The sequence below is a fragment of the Daucus carota genome, chromosome 1 (assembly GCF_001625215.2).
Source record: "Daucus carota subsp. sativus chromosome 1, DH1 v3.0, whole genome shotgun sequence".
In the NCBI taxonomy this organism is placed as follows: Eukaryota; Viridiplantae; Streptophyta; class Magnoliopsida; order Apiales; family Apiaceae; genus Daucus; species Daucus carota.
Genome location: NC_030381.2, coordinates 4,110,042 through 4,136,211, shown reverse-complemented (window position 1 = coordinate 4,136,211; position 26,170 = coordinate 4,110,042). Strand labels below are relative to the sequence as shown.

Sequence of the window (26,170 nt, the reverse complement as noted above, 5' to 3'; positions counted from 1 at the left end):
CGATCTGGTGCCGACAGAACGTGGGCATGATGTTCTTTCAATTTACAAGTTTGCCCCTTTTAGAACTTCTAGTGAGCTTTGAAAGTGCAAAAATGTGGTTGGAAATTTTTTTTAAAACTACTCTTCCTTGCGTCCCGGTTAATTATATACATCTCGAAAACATAAATATTTAAAACTAAAATATAAAATTATATCTTATGAAAATATTAAAATATGTATTATAAATAGAAAAAATGTATAGAAACGAATGAAATACAAAAGATATCATGTCGAAAAATTATAATCTGTGTTGGGGGAAGGAAGCAAAATGAGTCTTTCAGGTGAGCTCATTAATAAATTGGGGAGATTCGAGAAAAGTTTTTTGATTTGTAATTAGCTAAGAACGATGTTTTAAGTAAAATATAAAGAATTAGAATGCTCTTTTATTTTCGAGTTCGGCCTTTTAATAATAATATAATTGTATTAAGCACCGACCGGTCCGATGAAAGTAATTATTCGGCCTTTTAATAAAATTATGATTGTATCCACTTTTGTTCAAACTCCTAACAAAACACTACAACAGTTCCTGCAAAAATAGTCTAATGGCACTGTAGTAACAACTAACAAATACTCCATCATTCCCTGTCGGATATATACGTTTGTATTGAACACTTAGACACGAAGACTAAAAAAAATATATAAAGTAATGTAAAGTAATGAGAAAGAAAAAAAAAGTAAAATGATGAGACTCATTAATATTTAAGTGATAGATTTGGAAAAATAGATGAAGGAAGTGGGTGGGTGAAATTTTTCTATTGACCATGTTCGGAAGTTAGAAGTTTGGAGCAAAATTAGAAGTTTGAGGTACTTTAGAGGTTTGACCATTAAAATAAGCTAATAATAGTGTTTGGAAGTTAGCGGATTGAAATAGAGGTTTGGATCCAAAAAGCTAATTCTGAAAAAGCTACTTTGAGGAGTTTTTTGGATTAGCGGTTTTGGTTTGTGTCAGAAAAAGCTAATCAATCAGCTATTTACCAAACAGTTTTACAAGAAACAGCTAATTCAATCCGCTAGGCAAAACATCTAATTCAATCGGCTAGTCAAAACAGGTAATTCGATCCGCTAACAGCTAACCGTTAACCGCTAATTCCCAAACAAGACCATTATAAAAGTTTACTATTCGAGAAAATTTTGAAATGTATAGAAATTAAATGGGACATCCCTAAAAGGAAAGTGTAGAGAAATCAAAGAGACGGAGGATCATAAAATGATTCTACACATGCAAATGATAAAATCCTATGTCAACCCATCTAATCATGTCAGGCTTAATTGATTGCCTCTAGGTTCCTGGATTCAGGAGAAAACTAGCTCAAAGCTCAAAACTAACACCATAGCAAAATGGACTGTCATACATAACAAAGACTCTTGTTAACTGTAGTATCTAACGAGTGCTTGGATTAAGATGACAGAGGCCACAAGTATACATGGTACGGAAAAATATTCTCAAACGGGGATTAGACAAGATCAGATATTGTCCGAATATGAGGGGAGAAATCAGGTCAAGCTGACTAAGTCGGGAACCGAACCAGCTCAGAACTCCATTTATCATACTTAGATATTTGCTACATACGACAAATACAACAAACAAACAATTATTCTTTTAAAAAAAAAGCTCTATTGTATTACAGATATCTCATGCATCCTATATTTTAACGATCTCACTCACAAAGTTGAAGCAAATTTAACTCAACACACATGTACAACTTACGAAATGTAGATAAAATAGCAGCTAAACTGTATTAAAGCAATTACACAAGAAGATCTTCAACGATTTACATAGAAGCCAGGCTGCTGAAGATACGTTTAAGGCTGGGGCATGCAGCACGCAACCTACCCATACTTACTGGATGTATCTGTCAATCAGCATAAAACATCTAGACGTTAAATACTTTAATCATATAATAAAAACAAAATACAATAGAATAAAAGAGTGCACATTTGATCTGAGATTGTTAGGAATATCCTAACCTTCGGACAAAAGCGAACGTCGAGTGTCTCTAGCATGTTACACTGCGATATGGCAACGTCAACAGCGTCTTCATTGATGTTGCAGGACTGCAGAAACAGCAAGTTATTAAAAATATTTTAGTTCACAAGTACACTCAAAAGAAAGCAGCCACAGGCCCACATATCATCTACAAAACTTTGTTTCTTACGACATTCAAGGAACAAAATTTAAACAATGCTTTATAATTTTTAATTGTTTTAATATGGTTAGACTTTAGAGTATAACAATAGAAGAAAAACAAAAAGATGGTGAAGTTCAAAAAAGTTGAACATTTTTCCGAAAGAAAAAAAAATAACATTATTCCAACCTTTACTATGTTATCCCATTAGCAGTGTTTCAATCCCAAACAAACATTACTATATACAAAGGCAGAAACAATTCCATGAGGCTAGTTGCATAATGCAATACGGGGAGGATGTAATCTCTGTTGCAGTATTGGGGTAAAGGTGTGATGCCTCAGTTGCAGTATTGGGGTCAGGTGTGATGCCAATGAGTTGTAACAGTAGTGCAAGTACCGGTACATATGCTTCTTATGATGATAACACCATAGTATAATTAATTGGCAAAATCATTCATAAGATATATAATTAGAAGCAAAAACATTTCATTGCACATAGTGAACACGAAAGTGATTTGACTTATATACGAGCAAGGCAACAGTGTGTGCCTTGAAGATCCATGCATCAATGCAAAATATTTTGCCAATTCAAATTATGCTTTCCCACACTGAAAAGCAGGTTTTTAAAATATAATACTCCCTCCGTCCCTTTTTAGTTGTCCAGTTTTGACTTTTAATGGTCAAATTGACCCCATTTTGACTGAACTTAATATATATATAATATATTATATAATTGAAAAAAATAAATTAAATCATCATAAAGTGCATACAATCTATCTTAAAAATGCAATTTTCAGTTTTTAAAATAACAGAAATATTGTTCTTGAGCGTGAGAGCTGTCCCGGTGGAAACGGGGCCTTGCGTTGATCCAAAGGGTCACGGGTTCGAACCTCACCAGCTCCCGGGAGTTCACCCGAGTTGAAGAGGCAGTGGGATGATTTGAAGAAAGGGGATCGGATTCCAATCCGTGCGTATCGCAGGGATGTTCCCACCCACCGGGTCTTATAGCTCGGTTAGTCCGATTATATACCTATGGAGCTAGTCGGCAGGTTCCTAGGGAAAAATCCTAGGCGGGCCAGGGTGTTCTGTAATACGCCTTTTGAAGAAATATATTGTTCTTGATCTTTGGTCAAAAAATGGTCAATTTGACTATTAAAGTCAAACATGCACAGGTAAAAAGGGGTGGTGGGAGTAAATCAAAGTGCACCTTATAAATCCTTGGAACATAGATTGTTCCCAAAAGAGTTGAACACTAAAATTCATACCTGAAGGAAAAGACTGGACAATTTGGGGCAGTCAAGCTTGAGAATTTCCAAAGAGCAACAGTTGCTGATAAAAAAATATTAACAAGTAAACACACATTACTAAAACAAATGAAAGAACATTCTAAAAATCCCAATGAAACAAACCAATACCTCAGATTGAGAAAGCACAGGTTGTAACACGCAAGGTCAACTTCTTTCAGATTTGCAGATAAGGAAAGGTTCAAAGATGACAGATGTAAACATTTCGCCACTGACGGAATAGTAACTTTCTTGATGTTTAAACAACCAACACAGTTAAGGTTTTGCAGCAAACGATTGGGCAGGTCAGATGACAACCCCATATCAGTGGTTGGTACTGGTAGTTGATAAGCATCAGAATCCCAATTGAGGTCATGCATGTTTACACAACCATTCAAGCTTACATGAGTTAGATGTGTACAACAAGCAAGAAGCTCCTCAATGGCAGATTGGCACAAGGTCCCATATGACAAGTCCAAATCACATAGTGAGGGAAGGGCACCATTCTTGTAAAGAGGCTCCAGTGACGAGTCAGTTAAATACTTGCATGCTTGCAACTTTAGAACCTACAGTCAGATAAAAAACAATATTTTATTTTTATTTTAAAAAAAAATAGAGCTTGCAATGGTAAGAATTTAGTGGAGTACTACTTGATATGAGAACCAAGAACTCTGACTGTTAAATCATTTTACAGAAAATTCAAGAAAGAGAAGTTTAAATCAGTTCTCTTTTCATTTCTTTTATTTAGAAAGTCACTTTAGAAACAAAAAAGTGAATTTTGTTTATTCGCAGGCTAAAGAGGGTTCTCATATGTACCAAAACCATAATAATATGAACTCAGTCATATAAAAAACAAAAGATTGTATTAATAATGCAATCCTGGTCAGATAATGCAAATTCCAAATCTCTATTTACTTTTGCAGTTGATACACAGGGTACATAAGCATTGCCAAACCTCATAAAACTCTATCCATCAGATTGCTGCTACAAAAGGTGAATTTATCGTCTATATGACTGAAAATTATATGTTCACAAGCATCTCAAGTCTGGTTATACTAAAAGCACTCAATCCACAATTCAATACCATTTTCCCTTAAGCTGCGTTATGTGTGTAAGGTACAATTGAGGATTCATTTGCAAATTAGTGGGATTAGGGTCTCTAGCATATATTTGTATAATGATCTGGTGTGGTAAATGATTATCATACATAATAACAAAAGTTTTCATATATGTATATGGATCATATTTCATTCAATCCGACTGAACACAGCCATAGTTTCTATTAGCATTTTAGCAGATTGTCTGGTACCAGTATTATCCAATGCTGTCAAGTTTAGTGATGGGACTTATCTCTCTACTTCGTTTTCGTCCTTCGGACGATGGTCCAATAAATGTACACAATATAACATTACCTCATCGGATCCTATTTTATATGTCCCCAAGTACAGATCTGTTCAAATTAATCAATTTGACCCTAAAATTTATACATTCAAAAAACATAAAAGTTGAAAACATGATTAATGATATGCAATTCTTTTATATATCAAAGATAAATCAAGTAATAGAAGATTTTGACTGTTTGGCCCACCAAACCAGAAATATATAAATTTGTCCAAAAGTCAAGAAGAAGCAAGTGATAACATTTTTTTGATTCATATATCAACATATATATGGCCCTCACATGCAAACAAAAGAAGAACATATATAATGACATAACGTCAATAAAGTCAGATATAAAAAACTAAACAATATACCTTCAACTGCAAACATGAGTCATAAACTGGCTGCAAATTCGTCAAAAAAGTGTAGGACAGATCAAGTGAGATCAAATGTTGAAGCCAACGCAAAGATGAGAGACCATCGGGCCCAACAGAAGGGCATGACATCAAGATCAATGATTCAATGAGTGGACAAGAAGTTGTGGTTGCAGACAAGCAATCGTCTGTTAGTTGACTGCAAAAGAGAAACAGAAATTATCAGCTTTCTCATGACAGATTCAGAAAAACCAAATTTGCTATCTGCTACAAAAGGGAAACTAAGTGAATAAGTGAAACCAATACCAAAGAACCAGCATGACAATATTAGTAAAATTAGTACATTACCTGCAAAATGAGGCATCCAGAGAGGTTAATAGAGGGCAATTAATAGAAGCTTCAGATAATACACCACACCCTTTCAATTCAAGCAACACCATACGCTCTGCTTCAATATGAAGAGAATTCAGTTTGGGACATATTCCAAGATTTAGAGACTGAAGACCAACCTGCAATAAACAAACATACAGTTTCAAATTTACTGCATATGCTTTCACTACCATGTTATGTTGTCATAATAGGACCTGCATGCAATGTATTTTAATTGAGCATCAAATCAATATTAAAAAACCCTTGGTGTGAACTGACTCTGTCACACCATTAAATGAGCGTGAAATATTAACAGGTGTGTTTATCTCTTATATCTAAATGGTTCCTCCAGTTTTCTACTTGGTTAATCTGACCCTATCTGTCAGATGTTTCATTTGGGAGGCATGAACTGCAGTACATAACAGATAAGTTGTGAAATTTACTTCATAGTGCAAATGTCATTTTCGTTGTAGCCCTGTCACGAATGCAACTAAAGTATGAAGCTAAACTTTGCAACACAACCAAGGAGCTTAATATAGATGGGGGTTGCGATCGTATAACAGAGGGCATGCAAATAAGCTGTCTATATGCATAACTGAGAAAAGAAGTATTGCAGTATGTTTTCTAATTTCATCATGTACGTCAGAGTTGCTGCATATAAGTGTCAGCTGAAAGCTAAAGCCAAAAAGCTATATAGAATTTAAACCGCCCACAAAAGTGTTTCTTTAATAAGCAAGGGGACCCTTGCTTTGCTGATGAGTATGCTTGAACAAATATTTGTAATTGCCTTTTAATATCATTTGCATTTTCTCAAGTCAGTAACTCAGCTTAAAAAGGGAATAATGCACTTTAACTTCCGTATAATATTTAGTTTCTGTTTTCATGTTACTTTACACAAGGTACAAGTTTGTGTTTTCTGTTTTGCACTTTGATCTTTGCAGGCTCTTTTTGCCAACTGCTTGCCACAGTCGTGTAGAGTTATCATATGATCTACTGGCACATACAAAAAACTAACACACAGTTAAGAATGCTAAATAGAGCATAGCTTCAAATATTCAAATCTAGTGATGCAAATATTAACAAATGAGTATGATTTATTAAGCATTTCATTTCTGGAAATGAACAAGAATAAGTATATGAACGAAAAACACATACTGGGCAAAAGTTTGCTCTTTCAAGATGATCACACCCATCCAGAGAGACATGCTCGAGAAAAGGGCAATTGAGTTCAAGAGAGATAATAGCACGGCAACCAGCTAAAGACAGATTCACCAAGGTTGTACTACGGAAGCTCACAACTGTCAGGCTCTGTAATAAAATAAGCGAATGAGATGCAGTTCTGTATATGAAAACCGCTACTACAATAAATTAACATCAAGGAGAATGATCAACCTTAATCACAAGCTAAATAAACCCTGTACCCAACCCCTAATATATGGCTGAGTTGAACCATGTCACTTGTGAGCATAGCTTTTCCAAATTATAAAAGAAAAAAACATGATGATAACCAGACATGACCTATAGGTGTTTCTTCACCCTCTCATCGAAATTTGTAATATCGAGTAACAAAAAAACCTTGACAACTACAGAACGGTAACAGGTTGTAGATCATACATCGGTTTTACTCTGGGACATTTAGCATCCAAAATGACATGTTTTATTTATTCATAAAACAGCCCCTTTATTAGAATTAAAGAACTTAGAAGAGAAAGGAGATTTCTAAAATAAGTCTGCGAAAAGGAATATTCACAGTTTTATATCAGATGTTAAGAGCATCGTCAATTATCATATTTACATAAAAGAAATTATAAGGCATTGATTTAATTACTGAGTTCTAATAATTTATATAACTGAATTTAATATTCATTAAAGCATTGTAAGTTTTTACTGTCACAAACCTCACAATTATCAAGAGTTAATGATCTTAGCATCGGACATCCACCACCATCACTGAATACTTCGCAGATAGAATTTGTCAGTGATTCACAGTCTGTAAGGTCCACCTCATGCAAAGATTGGCATTGAAGTGCTAGTGTAGTCAAACTTTCTTGTTTTTGCAACACTAGTTTCTGCAACAAAGTAACAGCATTTATTTAAATCAATTAAGTAAAATTGTTATGTATAGAAGGAATCGTGAATCCATCAAACGTACTTGTAATGAATTTGATGTGATGCTTATTCGCTGGAGTGAAGGGCAATTAGAAACTTTGATGGATGATAGCACCACACTTCGCAAATTTAACTCGATCAATCTGGAAAAGATAATCATTTTAGAGGCTAATAATATAGGTGTCTAACTGGTAGAAAAAATAACCATATGTTGCTATATAATACTTTCGGCAGTGTACTAGTCTTATGTTCTGCAGGCGAGGAAGGTCCAGCGAAACAGAAGTCAATAAGCTACAATTGTCAAGCTCCAAAACCTGTCACACATCCAATTCAATTATAAAAAAATGCTAAAACATATGTTATATATACAGGCACGCCAAAAGCTAAATACAAGGTCATTTCGAACCTCCAACATATAGCTATAAGCAATTGCAGTCATCGATGCTGAAGTAATGCCCTCGCAACTGTGAAGCTTGAGAACTGTCAACATCGGCAGTCTCACAGACTTTCATGTTAAACAAAAACCATGTTAACAATAATATCAAAGAGTGAATCCATATAAAGTAAAATAATTACAGCGAATGACAAAGTTTCAAAATTTTTTAAAAAAAAGTTTGAGATTCAATTATGTGGAACTGACCTCTAGTGAGAGGTTTTGGCAGTATGAAGCATTAAGAACATGGAGACTAACACAAGTATGAGCTATCTCACGTAACGTCTCGTCACTAACACTTGAGCAATTCGACATATCCAAAGACTCCAAAAGAGGGCATGACATCGCTGCAGAACGAATTGCAGCATCTGAAAGCTTGTGGCAGGAGGCTATATCAAGGTCAAGCAAAAGAGGGCAGTTCAGTGCAGCATGTGCCATACTACTCCTCTTCAAAGACAGGGTTTGAAGTTGAGAACATCTGCAAACAACACATACTGTTATCAGAGTTGAACGCTGCTTCGATAAAAATTATACCTAATTTCAGATAAAATTGTCACCTGACAGATATTCGAAGCACCCGACATTTTACAATCTGAAGATGACGCAATTGATCGTGATAGATAGGTATCTCTTGAATACCATTACCAAGAGTAGCATCGTTAACAATCAAACTTCTCAACTTACTGCAGCCTGTCAAATCTTGGAAAAAGTTTTCTCCTAGTTGTCCTTTGCCCACTATTAGAACCTCAAGATTCCTGAAAGGAATCAAATATATCAGCAACTACATTTAAATTAACATTTACAAGTGCTGCACAAAGAGCACCCACCTCAGAGAAGACATAGCCTTCATTGCTAGCAGGTAAATAGCAGGTGTGCCATTAAGATTTAGTTGAGTTGCTTTTGGATATCGACGACACATGTCCTCAACTACGAACAGAAACATTAAGCATTTAAGATCTTCATGAGAATATACTCATTAGCATAAAAAAGGTGCAGCAGGTCGCATAGACAACACGCAGGCAGTACAATACCGACAGCAACATATAATCAAACATACTTCTACAGCAAGTTACAACAGAACATTGGGATGAATTTTCCTCAATGATAAAATTAACCAACAGAAGCTCCAATAAATTAAGAGAGCACCTTAATCAATTTATCTATTTATCCTAAAACAGATAGGGGGCAGTTATGTAGCTTCCTAAAAAGGATGCATTCAATCAAAATTCAAAATCGTAGTAAAACAACAATATAATATGAGTCCCCTAAGACCAGACAACGGATACATCGTTATGAATTTGTAAATTTGATAATAAATGAAAACAAATCTCACATTGTAGCAAAGATATGTTCCGATTCTCAAAATCCAATCTTTTCCAGAAATCTTCATGAGTACTAGCAGTTCGCCATTGCCTACAAACCTTGGCTGCTCGACAAAGATTGATATGGTCCAAAAAAGAAAAGACCTGCCACCATGAAAAACATTATTAGGAAACAAGGTAGTTTGGAATAAGGGGAACGGGGAAGCAACAAGAACAGAACAAACATGAACTCAATGATGAATAGACTAAAGAAATTAAATTAAGTACCATGTGCAATAAGTCGTCAGTTAGATCCATCCGCACTTCGCCCTCTTTAATGTCCCTCCCATTACTAGAATCAGTAATATTTTCAGACTTTCGATCATTCAGAATTGGTGAGAGATAATGAAATTCATTTTTGAAGGAACCCTGGTTAATGTTATAACCCTTTCCCAGAAAATCATAACTGTCATTTTCCAAAGAGGCAGATGCAAACTGGTTGTCCCAATCACTGCAAATGCTTCAAGATTTAGAACCAAATACAACAGTACAATATTTCTAATGCTTCTAAAATATTACTATCTGTATAGAAGTTAATGAAATTATCTCACATAGATTATTTTACAGAAATTATAAATTAATTTCTATTTTGAAAATCTGAAAATTTTATTTCTCCGCCTAAAAAGCAGAGTTTATGGACAACCCAGTGACATCTGTATCCCCATACCACGTATTTGATGCTCGGTTTCTTTGGGATACTTGGATACTAATAAAATCTCAACTAAAATTTTTCTCTTTCACAATTTGTACAACAAAGATATATAATTGAAAGAAATTCTTGGTTTTAGAAGCTTATAACATGTATTAGATTCGATTCACATAAAGTTATTAGTTTTTTTTACTAGATTTTATCGTTCATAACATCAAATATATATTTGTAGTATATTACATGTGTGTCCCAAATTCCATTTGCTACCCGACTCGCTGAAAGGGTTCAATAATCAACATAGACATTGTGTCTGAGTGTCAGACACAGCAATATTTTCAAAAACATATATGTTTTTGGCCCAAAATAAGTGTCCAAGTGCCTATGTCAATGTCCGAGTGTGAGTGTTCGACAAGGGTATTAAAGGCAAAATGAAGAGCCAAGCAGGTCTCTGCTGGAAAAAGATCTCTTCCTTTAATGCACCCCTCTTCCACCTATTGTCCACATCAATTGGTATCCTGAACCCCAGAATCAAACCCATCCTATCCTGGAACACAAACTATTATAAAAAAAACTTTAGCCTCGTAAAACCAAAGGCAGTAAAAACCCTTTTAATAAATGTTACATTTTATCTTTTAGGAATTTAGATATATGGTAATATATACCAATCCGGGATATACCCAATTACCAGGATTAGCACTTGTTATTATATATGCGCAGGATCTAACCAATTATCAGGATTAGTACTTATTATTATATATGCGGGATCTAACCAATTATCAGGATTAGTACTTGTTATATATGATAAGACTTTACTCCTATATAATACGACAGAATCCAGTGTTATTAAAAGCTCGCATTTACGAGATGCGATGCGATCCTGAAACGCATCGCTTCGGAGATGTGATGCATGCCTTCATGATGCGCTCGCTTTTATGTGCCTTAAGGGCCTGTGCCCAGTTTCAAAAGCACAAGATAAGCGTGCTTCTGTAAAGATGGGTCATTTTTTAAGGAAAACCTACGGACCTTGTAGCTAGCAACTTGTCAGGAAATTAGTATTAATACCGACACAACCGACACTAATACAAATGAGATATACATACAAGAACGAGAGATATCGAACAGGGACAAGAAGATTAAACTCAAATTATAAGATTCGTGCAAATAAATACACACATATATAAGATACATGTATCTTGTATACACTGATTTATTTATACACACATAAGACTTGAGGATTATGAAGAAGACTTTGTTGAGGATCTGAATTATATTAGTGAAGATGATGATTTTGTGATACTGATGACAGGAGAAGAAGAACGGACTAAATTTGCAATTTTTTGTTACTTTGACTTTAAATTGTTTACTTTGACTGGATCTAAGTGATGATGAATTTGGTTGCTTTATTAGTTAAATGTCTTCTTATTTATAAATTAACAATATTCTACTTATATATCATTTAAATATGTATATTTATTTGTCTTCGACAATCCGCGCAGTTCGCATTGCGCCAAGGGCGCCTTCGCGCTTCTGTGCGCATATCCGTTTAACAACACTGACGAAATCATTCTATTAAAATTAATTTAGAATACTATAAGACAGCAAATATTTGATAATTCTACGGATTTATTTGTGTCTCTACCGCTTATCTAAATAAATTTCATTCCTTTGTTTTACCACACTTGTAAGTGATATCATCCAACATCACCATCTATTCAAATATTTTTGTGCATATAAAAAACTATGAAAGAAGTTTTAAAAAAAAAAAGTCGCCATGTGAAAACTGCCATATAATGTGTCAGGTAGACTCTAAAAGGCAAAAGGGCCAATTGAATTACTATTACTCTCCGAAGAAAAGTAAAACATCATAATGAATAAATTCATATCATAAGTTGCCAGTTGTATATTCTTTTTTAATATATAATGAAACAAAACATGATATACTAAAATTGATGGGACAATAATAATAATCCAATCATAACGTCATAGTCGCTATTACATCTTTCATTCCTTCAATATATGTTTGCTTCTGACGGTTACATAATATGACATCTAGATTCATTTTAATTAGAACGCCATTGTTGGTTTTATACCTATCATTCTTTCAACATATGTTGGCTTCTCATGGCTCCATAAAATGACATCTAAAATGCATGGGACCAGGAACAACAAAGAGTAACCAACAAGACATGTCCAGCTAACTAATCTGAATGATTCTAGGTACTGACCATCAGAAATCTGAATTGTTTCAGATTTCATGCAGATGCAACAAAGCAGGACTCTGAAAACACACTTCACTAAAAACAGAATTTAATTCCTTCAATTGAGTTTTTAACGATTAAGTGCTTACGATAACATAATGTATTCAATTACAAGACAAAGAAGAGAGTCTCACAGCGAAAAAGAGTGAACTTTAGGCCGTTTATTATGAGAATCATGATCAGGAATCTCCCTTTCCGGTACAGCTGATGCTGATGACGAGGAAGAGGGGGCGCCACCTAGTGCCAAATTCAAGTTAACTTCTGTTCCACCCTGGCCACTACTTGACGACTCAGCAGCAATTTGACGACGCCTCATCAATTTACCTCCAAGAAAATTATTCAAGCCAAATGCCTCGTCAAACCCCGACACAAATTCCATCTCTTCTGTATCAGTTCTTTCAGGATCATCTTCAATTTCCATCCCCTCGTACGAATTATCCATTACAACCTCCTTATCTCCTTCAAAACCTCTACACAAAACAACACATAATCCTCAATCACCGCAACAAATCAACAAAATTCGGCATCAAAAACATCACCTTTACATCAAGATATCACAAGTCACACATTTAACCCCAAAACCCAGCAAATTCAACAAAACAAACCCTAAAAATTCCCAAAAACAAAACCCTACGATAAAAGGGCCATCTATAAATCACATAGAGAATTGCAAAAAATTCAATTTTTAAGCTAACCCAACAACCAAAATTGCATAAATCAATCAAACAAAATTACCCAAAAAAAAAAATACAGGTACAGACAGAGAGAGAGAGAGAGAGAGAGAGAGAGCGAGAGCGAGAGCGAGAGAGACAGACAGAGAGAGGGAGAGGGAGAGATACCGAGAGAGAGAGAGGGAGACTAGATCTGATCTGGTGCTTCAATGTTGATAAACATGAAACCTCTCTGTGTTCGTCTAGGAAAAAGATCGGCGGTAATGACAATAAATATATGTAAGTATATATGTGTATGTATTGTATATATTCCAGTTTTGTAATAAAACTTGGGCAGCTGTTTTTATCGTACTAGAAGTCTAGAATACTAAAAACCCGATATTAAAAAGTAAACTGAAAATATAAAAGCCCAACTCGGCAAAGGGAACATTGATTATCATAATAAAAATTAATAGATTGAATTAATTTTTTTGCGAGTATTAATTTGATTTTTAATTTAGTGAAAATATTGATCTGTTATCCTGATTCCGAAAGTATAATTGTATTAGTGAGAAGGTCTTCTCGGTCGAGACTCATAATAATTTGTTGGTACAGTAATAGTTTGGGATCTTTTTAAAAATACCCATCTGTAAAATCATTTTTTTAAAAATACTACCATCTTTTTCATTGTTTTTAAAAATATCTTTTCATAAAAATTTTTTTTCAAAAATACGATTTGCAACTTTTGCAACCTCATTTGCAACCTTGGGCGGCGCAGCCGTAAAAGTTGCAAATGAGGTTGCAAAAGTTGAAATGAGGTTGCAAAAGTTGCAAATAAAAATGGAAAGTTGCAACTGTTGCAACTGTTGCAACCTTGGGCGGCGCAGCCGTAAAAGTTGCAAATGAGGTTGCAAAAGTTGCAAATGAGGTTGCAAAAGTTGCAAATAAAAATGGAAAGTTGCAACTGTTGCAACTGCAATTGCAACTAGTTCAACTGAAAACTGTAAGTTGCAAATGAGGTTGCAAATGAGGTTGCAAAAGTTGCAAATGAGGTTGCAACTGCAGTTGCAACTTTTGCAACCTCAGTTGCAACTAAATGCAACTGAAAACTGTAAGTAACAACAGATGTATGGTGTGCCCCTGGCGGGGCCATTAGATTACAATAGAATCAACTGAATGCAACCATATGCAACTGAATACAACCATATGCAACCATATATGCAATTACAAATCCTGATTTCAAGTTCCAGTTTTCAAATGTCGTTTTCGACCTCATTTTCGGAATCGATATATATATATATATATATATATATATATATATATATATATATATATATCGATTCCGAAAATGAGGTCGAAAACGACATTTGAAAACTGGAACTTGAAATCAGAAATTCAGTTGCAGATGAAATTGCAAAAGAGGTTGCAACACGACTGGCTAGTTGCAAATGAGGTTGCAAAAGTTGCAAACAGTATTTTTGAAAAAACAATTTTATGAAAAGGTATTTTTAAAAATAATTCTGGAAGGTAGTATTTTTGTAAATAATTAAAGAAAAGGTAGGTGGTTTTGTAGATTTCCCTAATAGTTTCTCCCTCTGTTCCCACATCAAATTTATATATATTTTAAGTTTAAAATAAGTATGAGTATTAAACAATGAATGAATTTTTTTTTGAAACCCTAAACAATGAATGATTGATTTGATCCTTTTTCTGATCCGAAATAAAGATTTGTTTGAATTAAAATACGTATATAGAGAAAATATAATCAGTACTAGTTATTCTTGATTAAAATATTTTTAGAAAAAAATTATATTTTTTCAAAACATGGATTTAGATTTTTAAATTAAATTAAGTCGAAGGTGAACCAAAAATGAGTCAAATTTTCTCTTATTCGGTAAAAAATTAAAAACACAATACAAAGTAAATATGAAATATGACAGATAAATCATAAAAAAAAATTGAAAACTTGAAAGTCCTATCTCCATTCCGATAACAAAACATTAAAAATGAAGAGAAAAAGAATGTTTTCGAAGAGAAAAAGGATGTTAAAATAAAATATAGACGGTACAAGTTGTGGTTAATATAAAACGGCTAGCTAGTTTCTCACTTGTTAGTCAAAAACAAGTTTTTAATCTGAGGTTATTAGTCCAAAGCCTGTCTATTTCATAGGATTCAAGACAAAACTGACCCCCTCTCATGCTTTGACTTCGTAGACTGTGAATGCTTAGATACTTTGACTTCGCAGAGTATTTGTTTTTGTAACTATAGTATAGCAAAAAACACAGTTACACAGGCTTTGATGTTTGATGCGTTTAGTTTGGATGATAAAATATTAGGCCAGGTAATGTGAAGGCATGAATTTTTCTCGATCAAATTGGTTTTCTCGAAAAATAATAAATTTTTAGTTAAGACGAGTTTACAAAAATATCATTAAAAATAATAAAAAAATATGTAAAAATTATTAACTTCAATTAGATACTATTCTTGGATAAAAATTCAATCAAATTTCTGATATGGTTTATATTTATCGAATCGTCAGATTCCTTAACAAGATTTCACAAAATTTTTAACAATATTTAAATGATATATTCTTATTTATAACATTTTGAAATAATAATTACACCTTTAAAATACATTCAACCGTTATATTTAATACTGTTAAACAAAAAAAACTTACATGTTCAACAAATTTTGGGTAATCAATATTTTTATATCATTTTAATCAATATTTTGGCAAGCATTTTTTAAATATCCTCCAACATTGATTTTGGCAATCATTTTATTATCATATTGAATTAATATATTCTATTTATAACAATTTAATATATTAATGATATACTGTTTTTTAATTAAAACCAACTAGTATAGTCGATACTATGAAAATATAATATCTTACGGATTCAACAAAATTTTATATAATATCTTGTAGAGTTACAGATCAACTCACCGATAATTATAACTAACCGTATTGGAGATGATATAGTTTGTAAATGAAGCCGATATTATTTTTTTCTTATAGTATATTTAAATATATTCATTTATGTGCATTAACTTTATGCGACTAATTTAAAAATACAATTTATTATGTATGACTTTAGTTATATATATTTTTTAATTAATAATTAATTTAAGATCATTTTGAAAATGACAGTCAAACTATTTGATATGACCATGATATTTATAATTATTGAGTCCTTCTAGTGTGATTGATATCTATTAATTATTTTTTATTTAGATGAATTTTTTTGGCCGTTGAAGATTTTTACGCTTGAACAGGACTATCATTATTATATTATAGACAAACATTAATTATTTTTAATTAAATAAAAGATTTTGATTTAGGTAAAAATTCATAATCACCTAACCAAAATATTATTTATTAATGTATGGCTTAGAAAATCCGATAATTATTTTGTTTAAAATTTCTTGTCAAGCCATTCTTGAATTTTCTGAAATATAAGCCAGGTGAGTGCACAAAACATTCCAACAAACTCAAGTGAAAAGATCTGGTTTGAATTAAGAGACTTAAATATGTCTCTTAAATGGTCAACAAAAATGGGAGAATGAGAATGATATATCTTCTCCAAGTGAGTAAACATAAGTATGAAAGCATGGGGATTGCCACTCCCTATGATGAAACATGTGGGACCCACTTGACAAGATTTAATGGTGATAGATTGATCCTGCGATCCACCGTATATTTAAATTGTACCCTCAGACAATTTCCTCAACATTTTTAGCCAAGTGTGGCCGACAGTGGACTTGACTAGCACCATTTTTTTTGGGTTGATATTTTTGATATTTGATGTGTAATGTGTACTACTAGTCCCTCTCCGCCAACTTCCTAGTCGTTTTCAACTTCAATTTTCATGCCGAATGATGTTGCGAAAATTTACGATCTTTTGGTATGGACTTTTAATCGATTATTAATATTAGTGGGCAGGCAATTATTCTTTTCTAGATCAGGCAATATCTACTTTATTTGGAGGGATCTGTTCACTTATATTAGTGTTGATTTGAAGAGTGAAATTTGTGATTCGGTGAAAATAACATATATTAAATTTAATAATGTAAACCTTTTTTCTGAACAAATGTGTTGATATAGTAATAAAAAAAATATAATGAATCTAATATCTACACCAATAATCGAGTCTAACAAATCATCAATTGTAATTCCATGTTCATTTGGAGAGATAATTAAACAATATTTTAAAGATGATGTATATACAAATATAAATAACCACTTAATGCATTCTCGTTGAATAATCGATACTTTCTTCAATATCCCGATGGAGCTATTGTCCAAAAACGCGATTCTGTACAAAATTTCATCACCAAACCAATATCCCGCCTATAGTCAAGAAACGCAAACAAATATATCACAATGAGAGAAAACAATCTAAAAATACAAGTTGAAAACTGAAATAAAAGCAATAATAAATAAATGGAAATAAAACATATTGAATTTGATGGTCGAAACCACAAGATAGACGATTAACTCTCGAATTTGATAATTGAAAAAAAGTAAATTGGAAGTTCCGATGATATAGATGTAGAAAAATAAAAAATAATAATCAAAAAGATAAAAATCCTCCCTGAAAATAAGATTATTGAAGGAAACAAATTAAATAAAATAAATAAAAAAATTTGGACTTTCAGCTATATAAAAACGATGAAAATCCTGTCGGCTATGAAATTTCAGAGGGAGACGACGTCGAGCGGAAAAAAAAAAGAATAATTTTTTTTATGATATAAACTTTTTTTTTTTTTGAATAAATGATATGAACTTTTGAAAAATGACAAGTAAATTCGAGTGTATCGGATGCAGTTCACGATTAATTCAGCGTTTGCGGTTCATTATGTTAATCAATTGAATTTTTAATATGAGAACGGACCAGAGTTTTTATTTTGAGTTTAGTTTATTATTTACTTTTGTTTTTCTTACATTGCGCGAGAACAGGGTTTTATATCAAATTTGTGGCGCCCTCCAAACCCGGGTCAGAAGTTTGGGGTCCACACCTTAACATACACCTGTGATTAATAATATAATATATACAGTGACCCTTAACTGTCCATGGATCGCAACAGGTTAAAGTATAAAACAAGCCACAACACAACTTTAATTATTACAAATCCAAATCCCAAAATATAATCTTAAATCTTACAAGCTTACACGTCATTTGTGTCTCATTATTCAAACTAATACATATAGCAAAAGTCAAGTGCTGCCGATAGCTCTCTCCATCTCTCAGCCTGGAATCCTGGCCTTACCACTAGCCTGCGGATCATCGTTACCAACCTTCTCTGCTTTCACTGGAAAGAACATAGAGTTTCGCAAGAGTGAGCTAACAAGCTCAGCAAGTATAACAATATACATTTAAACATTTATCAAAAGATGATGGAAATCATTATTTAAGAGAATCAATCTCAATATCAAAGTTTCTTTTTAGAATTTCGATTAGAATTGGATATTAAATTTTATTTTTAAAAACCAAAGGTTAGGCTGCTGATCAGTCAGACACTAACCCCGAGCAGGCCCCGCCATGCTCGTTTACTGGATCCAAGGCACACATTGGCCTAAAGTGACCACTCATCTGGTCTGACCATTCATTTGGTCCATTTAAGAAAACTATCCAATTCTATTATGAATCAGGATGAATAACAATATAATGCAATAACAGAATCATTAAGAACATAATTAAACTTTGAGATGGAACAGAATTCAATTCAGAAGCATCTTAAAGATATTCTGGAATAAGGATCAGGAATAATTCCACGAGTCAAAGAATCAGATATAGCATATCTGGATTTCAAGTGAACAATAATCATGGTTTGTATGAAAGAAGGTCTCTGGTTTTATTAAAGGATCCACATGTCAAAGGGTATTTTCAAATCCAAAGAAGTTAGGTTATTGAAAAGGAATAAACAATTATGGGGTGTATGGTGTTTCAAGTATGATTGACTTCCGGTCAATTGGTTTGGATATCAAAGGTGTGTCAAAACATTGAAAGAAAGTTTATATGGTAATTATCCAAATATCACAAGGGTTGAAGGTTTACAATTGAATAAGGTTCCCAAAATAGGTATCAAAGAATCAAATTATTGGCTCAAGAATCAATGAAGGAATAGTCCAAGGAATAGTTAAAGAATCTGGTTGATGGTTCAAGAATCAATGAATTAAACAATTCATAATATGGCTCAATAAGTGTCATGAGTGAATTAGAAAGCTTGCAAAGCAATCACATCAAGGATCATACATTTATAATTGGAGGAAAGTATCAAGGAAACTTGCCTTATACTGACGATTTCAAATTTCAATCGCTCCTGCTCGATATACTATTCTATATCCACTTGCTTTCCCTTTTATTACGCCTCGCTTCTCTGCTAATCATCACAACTAATTATCAATAGGTGATCTCATACTATTCTCATCATCTTACATTCGAAACGAGCTTCTATCTACCCTTCGTTTCACCCAAATCCGATTTACGGATCAAAAGATATGTCAAAAATAATTTTATATCAATCACGTAAACACATAGCATATCAATCAGATAGCACATAGCACATATCACATAAAATATTTAATGAAATATATTTTTCAAAAGAGATTTGAAGTCAAACGGATTTTTCTGGTATTTATTATGAATTTTTAAGCATTTTTCGGAATTAAAACGGGTCAAAGAATCATTTTATAAATAAATCATCCATTTTTGGATACTCGAAAACAAGTCCGAAATCATTTGAAATCAATTAACGAGCTTCAATCATATTTTAGAATAATATTTTAAAGCTCGAAACTATTTTTCGGAATTTTAAAATCATTTAAAATTATTTAAAATAATTAAATCTAATTAATAAATCAATTAAAATCAATTAATAATTAATTAAAACAATTAATCAATTAATAATTAAATTAATTGACTAATTATTATAATTAATTACTAATTAAAATTAATTAATAAATTAAATCAGATTTATTTTTGAATTAATAAATAATTAAAAACAATTTTTGAAATTAAAATAAATGATTTTCGAAATTAAATTTAAATCAGAAATCATTTTTAAAACTTTTTAAAAGCCCAGGGTTTGAATTGCAACTTTTGGAAACTTTCAGGGTGGCTTAACTGTAAAAACAGAAAGTTTGGGGGACAATTGCATCGTTATTGAAATTTGGGGGGTCAAACCGTAGTTTGACCCTCCGGTCACCTTCCCCGGCAGAAACTCACCGGAGTTTCGCCGGAACTTCACTACGGCGCCCAGAACACTCCCAAAGTGTGCAGATACAACAAAGAAACCACCAGGAACCTACTTATCCACTCAATTCGATCATCAACGCAGTGGTTTGGCCGGAAATCGACGAAGAAACTCGCCGTCGCCGGCGAGTCTTCTTTACTCCGATTCTGGCCATTCCTGAACCTCACCCTACTTTTGATACCACCATTCGACTCCTCTAAACCTCCCCAATCCATTCCACACTTCTATTTACACGTGTAACTCCAGAATAACAAACCCCCAATTTCCAATTGAAAACATTCAAACGGCTATAAACCCTAGTTTCTAATTCGAACAATTAAACCCAATTTTGAACATGTTATTGAACTCCAAATCATGCATATGATATACCAAAATGATCAGGAGAACATTATCTACAACATACAATCATCAAAACACATAAACAACTTCAAAATCAAAAAGCCCTAATTTAAGCTTATTTAATTTGAATTTAAAACTCAAAATCCAAACCCACCTGATGTTGCTGCACTGATTTTGATGCTAGATTATGATTCTACTTGTTAAAACCTTCAATTTGAGCCCTTGAACACCAAAATCCGAGTCCGATAACGCGTCCAAATCCTCGTTTGAATCTCAAGAACACGAAGAACTCTCTCGGGAATTTCTCGGTTTTAACTGGTTTTATGATTTTCGTAATAAAATAAAGTACAGTTAAGTATATTTATACTTAAGAATAATTAATACCCCTTTGGATCATATATGGCATGAAAATACACTGTTTAATAGCTTTATACTAATAAAACGGGTCCAATCGGTACCGGTTTTCGAGATAATCATCAAACGGGGCTTTTTAATCCGTCATTAATACGCGGGTCCCACCGTCATTATTACAAGATAAGGATGAGAATAAAATATTGTATTTCACGTTTATCGAGACAACTAGATAATTATCTAATACCGAAAAACTCCGCCGGACCGACTCCGGAACAAACCGTACTCCGGATCGAAAAAGTCAAAACATGAAAAATGTCCGGAATGTTCAAATTAAGCTAAAGGTGAATTTTGTTGAAATTTTCGGGAAGTAAAATCTCGGTACCGTTGTAGGTTGACGGTTTTCGAAGAAATCAAAATAATTAATAATTAATTAAAATATACATAATTAAATCCGTAAATCCAATATAAAATCATCTGACAATACATAAATCGATATGAAAATATCTAAATAAACTATATTTTTTTACTGAACATATAAAAATTGATATTCCTCAAATTTAATCAGAACTACCTAACTAAATTAATATAACAGGAACCAATTAATTCACAGAAATTCATATAAAATTCCTATAATATTCATCAATCATTCAAATAATTACACGGATAATCCCAGATGTTACATCCTTCCCCCCTTAAAAGGATTCTGTCCTCAGAATCATTTAGGTAAACAAATAAGGGTACTTTTCACGCATATCACTTTCTAATTCCCAGGTTGACTCTTCAACCTTTGGGTTTCTCCACAACACTCTTACTAACTTAACTACTTTGTTTCTTAACACCTTCTCTTTTCTATCTAGGATTTCCACTGGCATTTCTACATATGATAAATCTGCCTCGAGTTCTACCGGCTCATATTCTATCACATGTTTTGAATCTGGATTATACTTCTTAAGCATCGATACATGAAAGACGTTATGAATGTGCTCCATTTGCGGGGGTAACGCCAATTCGTATGCTACTTTGCCTACCCGTCTCAAGATTTCAAATGGCCCCACGTATCGGGGACTCAGCTTGCCTTTCTTTCCAAATCTAGATAGTCCTTTCCATGGTGACACCTTCAGCAACACTGCTTCTCCGTCTTCAAATTCTACGTCCTTCCGGAATTGATCTGCATAATTTCGTTGACGACTCTGTGCTGCAATTAATCGTTTCTGAATAATTTCAACGACTTCCTTTGTTTGCCGTACTAATTCCGGTCCAAGTACTTTACGTTCTCCAACTTCATCCCAATATACTGGTGATCGACATTTACGTCCGTAAAGAGCTTCATAAGGAGGCATCCCAATACTTGCGTGATAACTATTATTATATGCAAATTCCACTAAAGGTAGATGCTCATCCCAATTGCCTTTGAAATCGATTGCGCAAACACGTAGCATGTCCTCGATCGTCTGAATCGTTCTCTCACTCTGGCCGTCTGTTTGTGGATGATATGCCGTACTCATATTCAATTTAGGGCCCAAGCATTCTTGAAAACTTTTCCAAAATCTTGAATTAAATCGTGGATCTCTGTCTGATACAATGGATACGGGGACTCCATGACGAACCACAATCTCTTTCAAATACATATGAACTAGTTTATCCAAAGAGAATCTCTCATTAATCGGAAGAAAATGCGCTGACTTGGTTAGTCTATCTACTATAACCCAAATGGCATCATGGTTTGCTTTAGTCCTTGGTAATCCTACAATGAAATCCATAGCAATATGTTCCCACTTCCATTCTGGAATCTCCAAAGGTTGCAATAATCCACTTGGTCTCTGGTGTTCTGCTTTCACTCTTTGACACGTATAACATTTACTTACCCATTCTGCAATCTCTCTTTTCATGTTTGGCCACCAATAATTCTCCTTTAAATCTCTATACATTTTAGTGCTGCCTGGATGAATTGAATTCTTAGAATTGTGTGCTTCCTGCAATATGTCATTCTTTAACTCTGTCACTGGTGGAATCCATATCCTGGAAGAAAATCTAAGAATCCCTTGATCATCTTTCTGTGTACATAACTCTTCTCCCACTAATTTGTTTACATCCTGATCCATTACCTCTTCCTGACACCTCTTAATCTTCTCTAATAGCTCTGGTTGGAAGGTCATGGTATACATCGCTATCTTTGATGGTTCATGAATTCTTACCTCAATTTCCAACTTCTCGAACTCTTTATACAATTCCTCCGGCACAGTCAATACATTTAATCTTTCCTTTCTACTTAAAGCATCTGCTACAACATTGGCTTTTCCTGGATGATACTTAATCGTACAATCATAATCCTTAATCAACTCCAACCATCTCCTTTGTCTCATGTTCAGCTCCTTCTGAGTAAAGATGTACTTTAAACTTTTATGGTCTGTATAAATCTCACATCTTTCTCCATACAGATAATGTCTCCATATTTTCAATGCAAATACAATAGCTGCTAACTCTAGGTCATGAGTGGGGTACTTCTGTTCATGAGGTTTAAGTTGTCTAGACGCATACGCAATAACTTTATCATGTTGCATCAATACACATCCTAATCCTTTATACGAGGCATCACTATAAATCACAAAATTTCCTTGACCATCTGGAAGAGACAATACTGGTGCTGACACTAATCTCTTCTTCAACTCCTGAAAACTTTCCTCACACTTCTCATTCCATATGAACTTCTCATTCTTTCTAGTTAACTTAGTCAGTGGGGTTGCAATTCTTGAGAAATCCTGTACAAATCTTCTATAATAACCTGCTAACCCCAAGAAACTCCTGATATCTGTGGGGGTCTTTGGTCTTTCCCAATTCATTATAGCTTCAATCTTTGCTGAATCTACCTTGATTCCTTCACGACTTACTATGTGTCCTAGAAATTGAACTTCTTTTAACCAAAATTCACATTTAGAAAACTTTGCATACAATTTCTCCTTTCTTAATATCTCTAAGGTTGTCCTTAAATGTTCTGCATGCTCCTCAGATGTCTTAGAATATATCAGAATATCATCTATAAAAACAATCACGAACTTGTCCAAATACTTCTTAAAGACTCTATTCATTAAGTCCATAAAAGCTGCTGGTGCATTCGTTAATCCAAAAGCCATCACTAAAAATTCATAGTGACCATACCTCGTTCTAAAAGCTGTCTTAGGTATATCCTCAGATTTGATTTTGAGCTGATGGTATCCTGACCTAAGGTCAATCTTAGAAAAATACTCTGCTCCTTTCAACTGGTCAAACAAGTCGTCAATACGGGGTAAAGGATATTTATTCTTGATAGTAAGCTTATTAAGCTCTCTGTAATCTATACATAATCTCATACCTCCATCTTTCTTCTTTACAAACAACACTGGTGCTCCCCATGGGGATACACTAGGTCTGATCACTCCTTTCTCCAATAACTCTTGTAATTGTTTTGCCAATTCTTTCATCTCTACTGGTGCCATCCTATACGGGGCTTTGGATATTGGCTCCGTTCCAGGTGCTAAGTCAATCGCAAACTCTATCTCTCTATCTGGAGGAAGTCCTGGTAACTCATCCGGAAACACGTCTGGAAATTCATTCACTACAGGAATATTTTCAAGTTTTACTGGTTCCTGCCTTTTATCAATTACATAAGCAATATAGGCTTCACATCCTTGTCGTAACATTCTCTTTGCTTGGATCATGGTTAAAAACTTCTTTACTTGCTTTTGTCCTCTAAACGTTATTACCTTGTCCTCTGGTGTCATTAAGATTACTTTCTTATTTTTACAATCTATCTGCGCACTATATTTAGACAACCAATCCATCCCTAGAATTACATCAAACTCCCCCAACTTGAAAGGTATCAAGTCGGCACAAAACTTATTCCCTAAAATCTCAATTTCACAATCTGGGCAAACTCGATTAACAGAGATACGATCCTGATTAGCTAGTTCTATATTCATAACCTCATTCAACAATTCAACCGGACAATTCAACTTATCAACAAAAGCTTGAGAAATAAATGATCTAGTGGCTCCAGAATCAATTAACACCTTGGCATTTATAGAATTTACATTAAGCGTACCTGTCACCACGTCGGCATCCTGAATAGCATCTTTCACTGACATATCAAAGACTCTTGCCCTAGGAGATTCATTCACTTCTGGAACAGTTCCCATGATTCTGAGTGCATTACTAACAGGGGCTGGTGTCTTGCAGTCCTTAGCCATGTGTCCTGGCTTTCCACATTTAAAACATGTATATCCTATGGCTGGAATCTTACTTGTTGAGCCTCTATTGGTCTGATCCTTTATTGCTGGCTGGTTCTGACATTCTCTAGAGTAGTGTCCTTTCTGGTTGCATTTAAAACATACCACATTCAATTTGTTACATACTCCTCCATGTCTCTTGCCACACGTTTGACATTCTGGCATTGAAGACCTTTGCTGATTGGCCTGACCTCCCGTAAGAAAACGTCCTCCTTGTCCACCACTACCTATCCTCTTAAAATTAGGATTTCCTCCTGCTTGAAACTTCCCTTTCTTCTGAAACTTCCCTTGATGGGTTGATCCTCCTCTATTGTCTGACTTTCTCTTCTTATCCTCTTTAGACTTCTGAAACAACTCATTCTCAGCCTCCGCAATCATTGCCTTCTCAACCACTGCCGCATACGTCTCTAATTGCAAAATCGCTAACTTGCTCCTAATCCAAGGCTTTAGACCTTGTTGGAATCTTTTTGCTTTCTGCCTATCTGTCTCTACATAAGTTGGCACAAACCTAGCCAATTCCGCAAACTTATTTTCATATTCAACCACAGACATATTGCCTTGTTTCAGCTCTAAAAAGTTCAACTCCATTTGATCTTGAAGAAACCTAGGAAAATACTTCTCTAAAAACAATTCCTTAAACCTCTCCCAAGTCATCTCAACTGTACCTTCCATATTCTTCACAGATTCCCACCAATACGTTGCTTCATTCTTTAAGTAATGACTGGCAAACTTTGTTTTCTGCTCCTCACTTGCTGGAACTAATTCAAAACACTTCTCCATTTCTTTTAACCATGTTTGGGCTGCAACAGGATCTGCTGAGCCCTTAAACTCTGGAGGATTAACTGCCTGAAAAGTTTTAAAAGTTACCCTAGGATTCTCTTGATGTTGCTGTTGTCGGGTAAGATGAGCAGTTTGTTGAGCCAAAAT

At 34.0% G+C, this 26,170-nt stretch overlaps 1 protein-coding gene across 1 annotated transcript; it reads right to left on the bottom strand.

Annotated features, from left to right (window-relative positions):
• Positions 1–1,615: 1,615 nt before the first annotated feature.
• Positions 1,616–13,402, bottom strand: LOC108204531 (F-box/LRR-repeat protein 15). The gene is made up of 18 exons (XM_017374022.2): positions 13,221–13,402; positions 12,516–12,851; positions 9,703–9,925; positions 9,447–9,579; positions 8,941–9,040; positions 8,671–8,868; positions 8,321–8,591; positions 8,087–8,185; positions 7,906–7,994; positions 7,724–7,823; positions 7,470–7,640; positions 6,727–6,879; positions 5,551–5,711; positions 5,203–5,401; positions 3,581–4,014; positions 3,431–3,494; positions 2,008–2,094; positions 1,616–1,892 (listed from the first exon to the last, which is right to left on the bottom strand). Exons 2-18 carry the CDS (start codon positions 12,821–12,823, stop codon positions 1,812–1,814), a joined length of 2,871 nt encoding a protein of 956 aa, XP_017229511.1. The 5' UTR covers positions 12,824–12,851; positions 13,221–13,402; the 3' UTR covers positions 1,616–1,811.
• Positions 13,403–26,170: the final 12,768 nt, after the last annotated feature.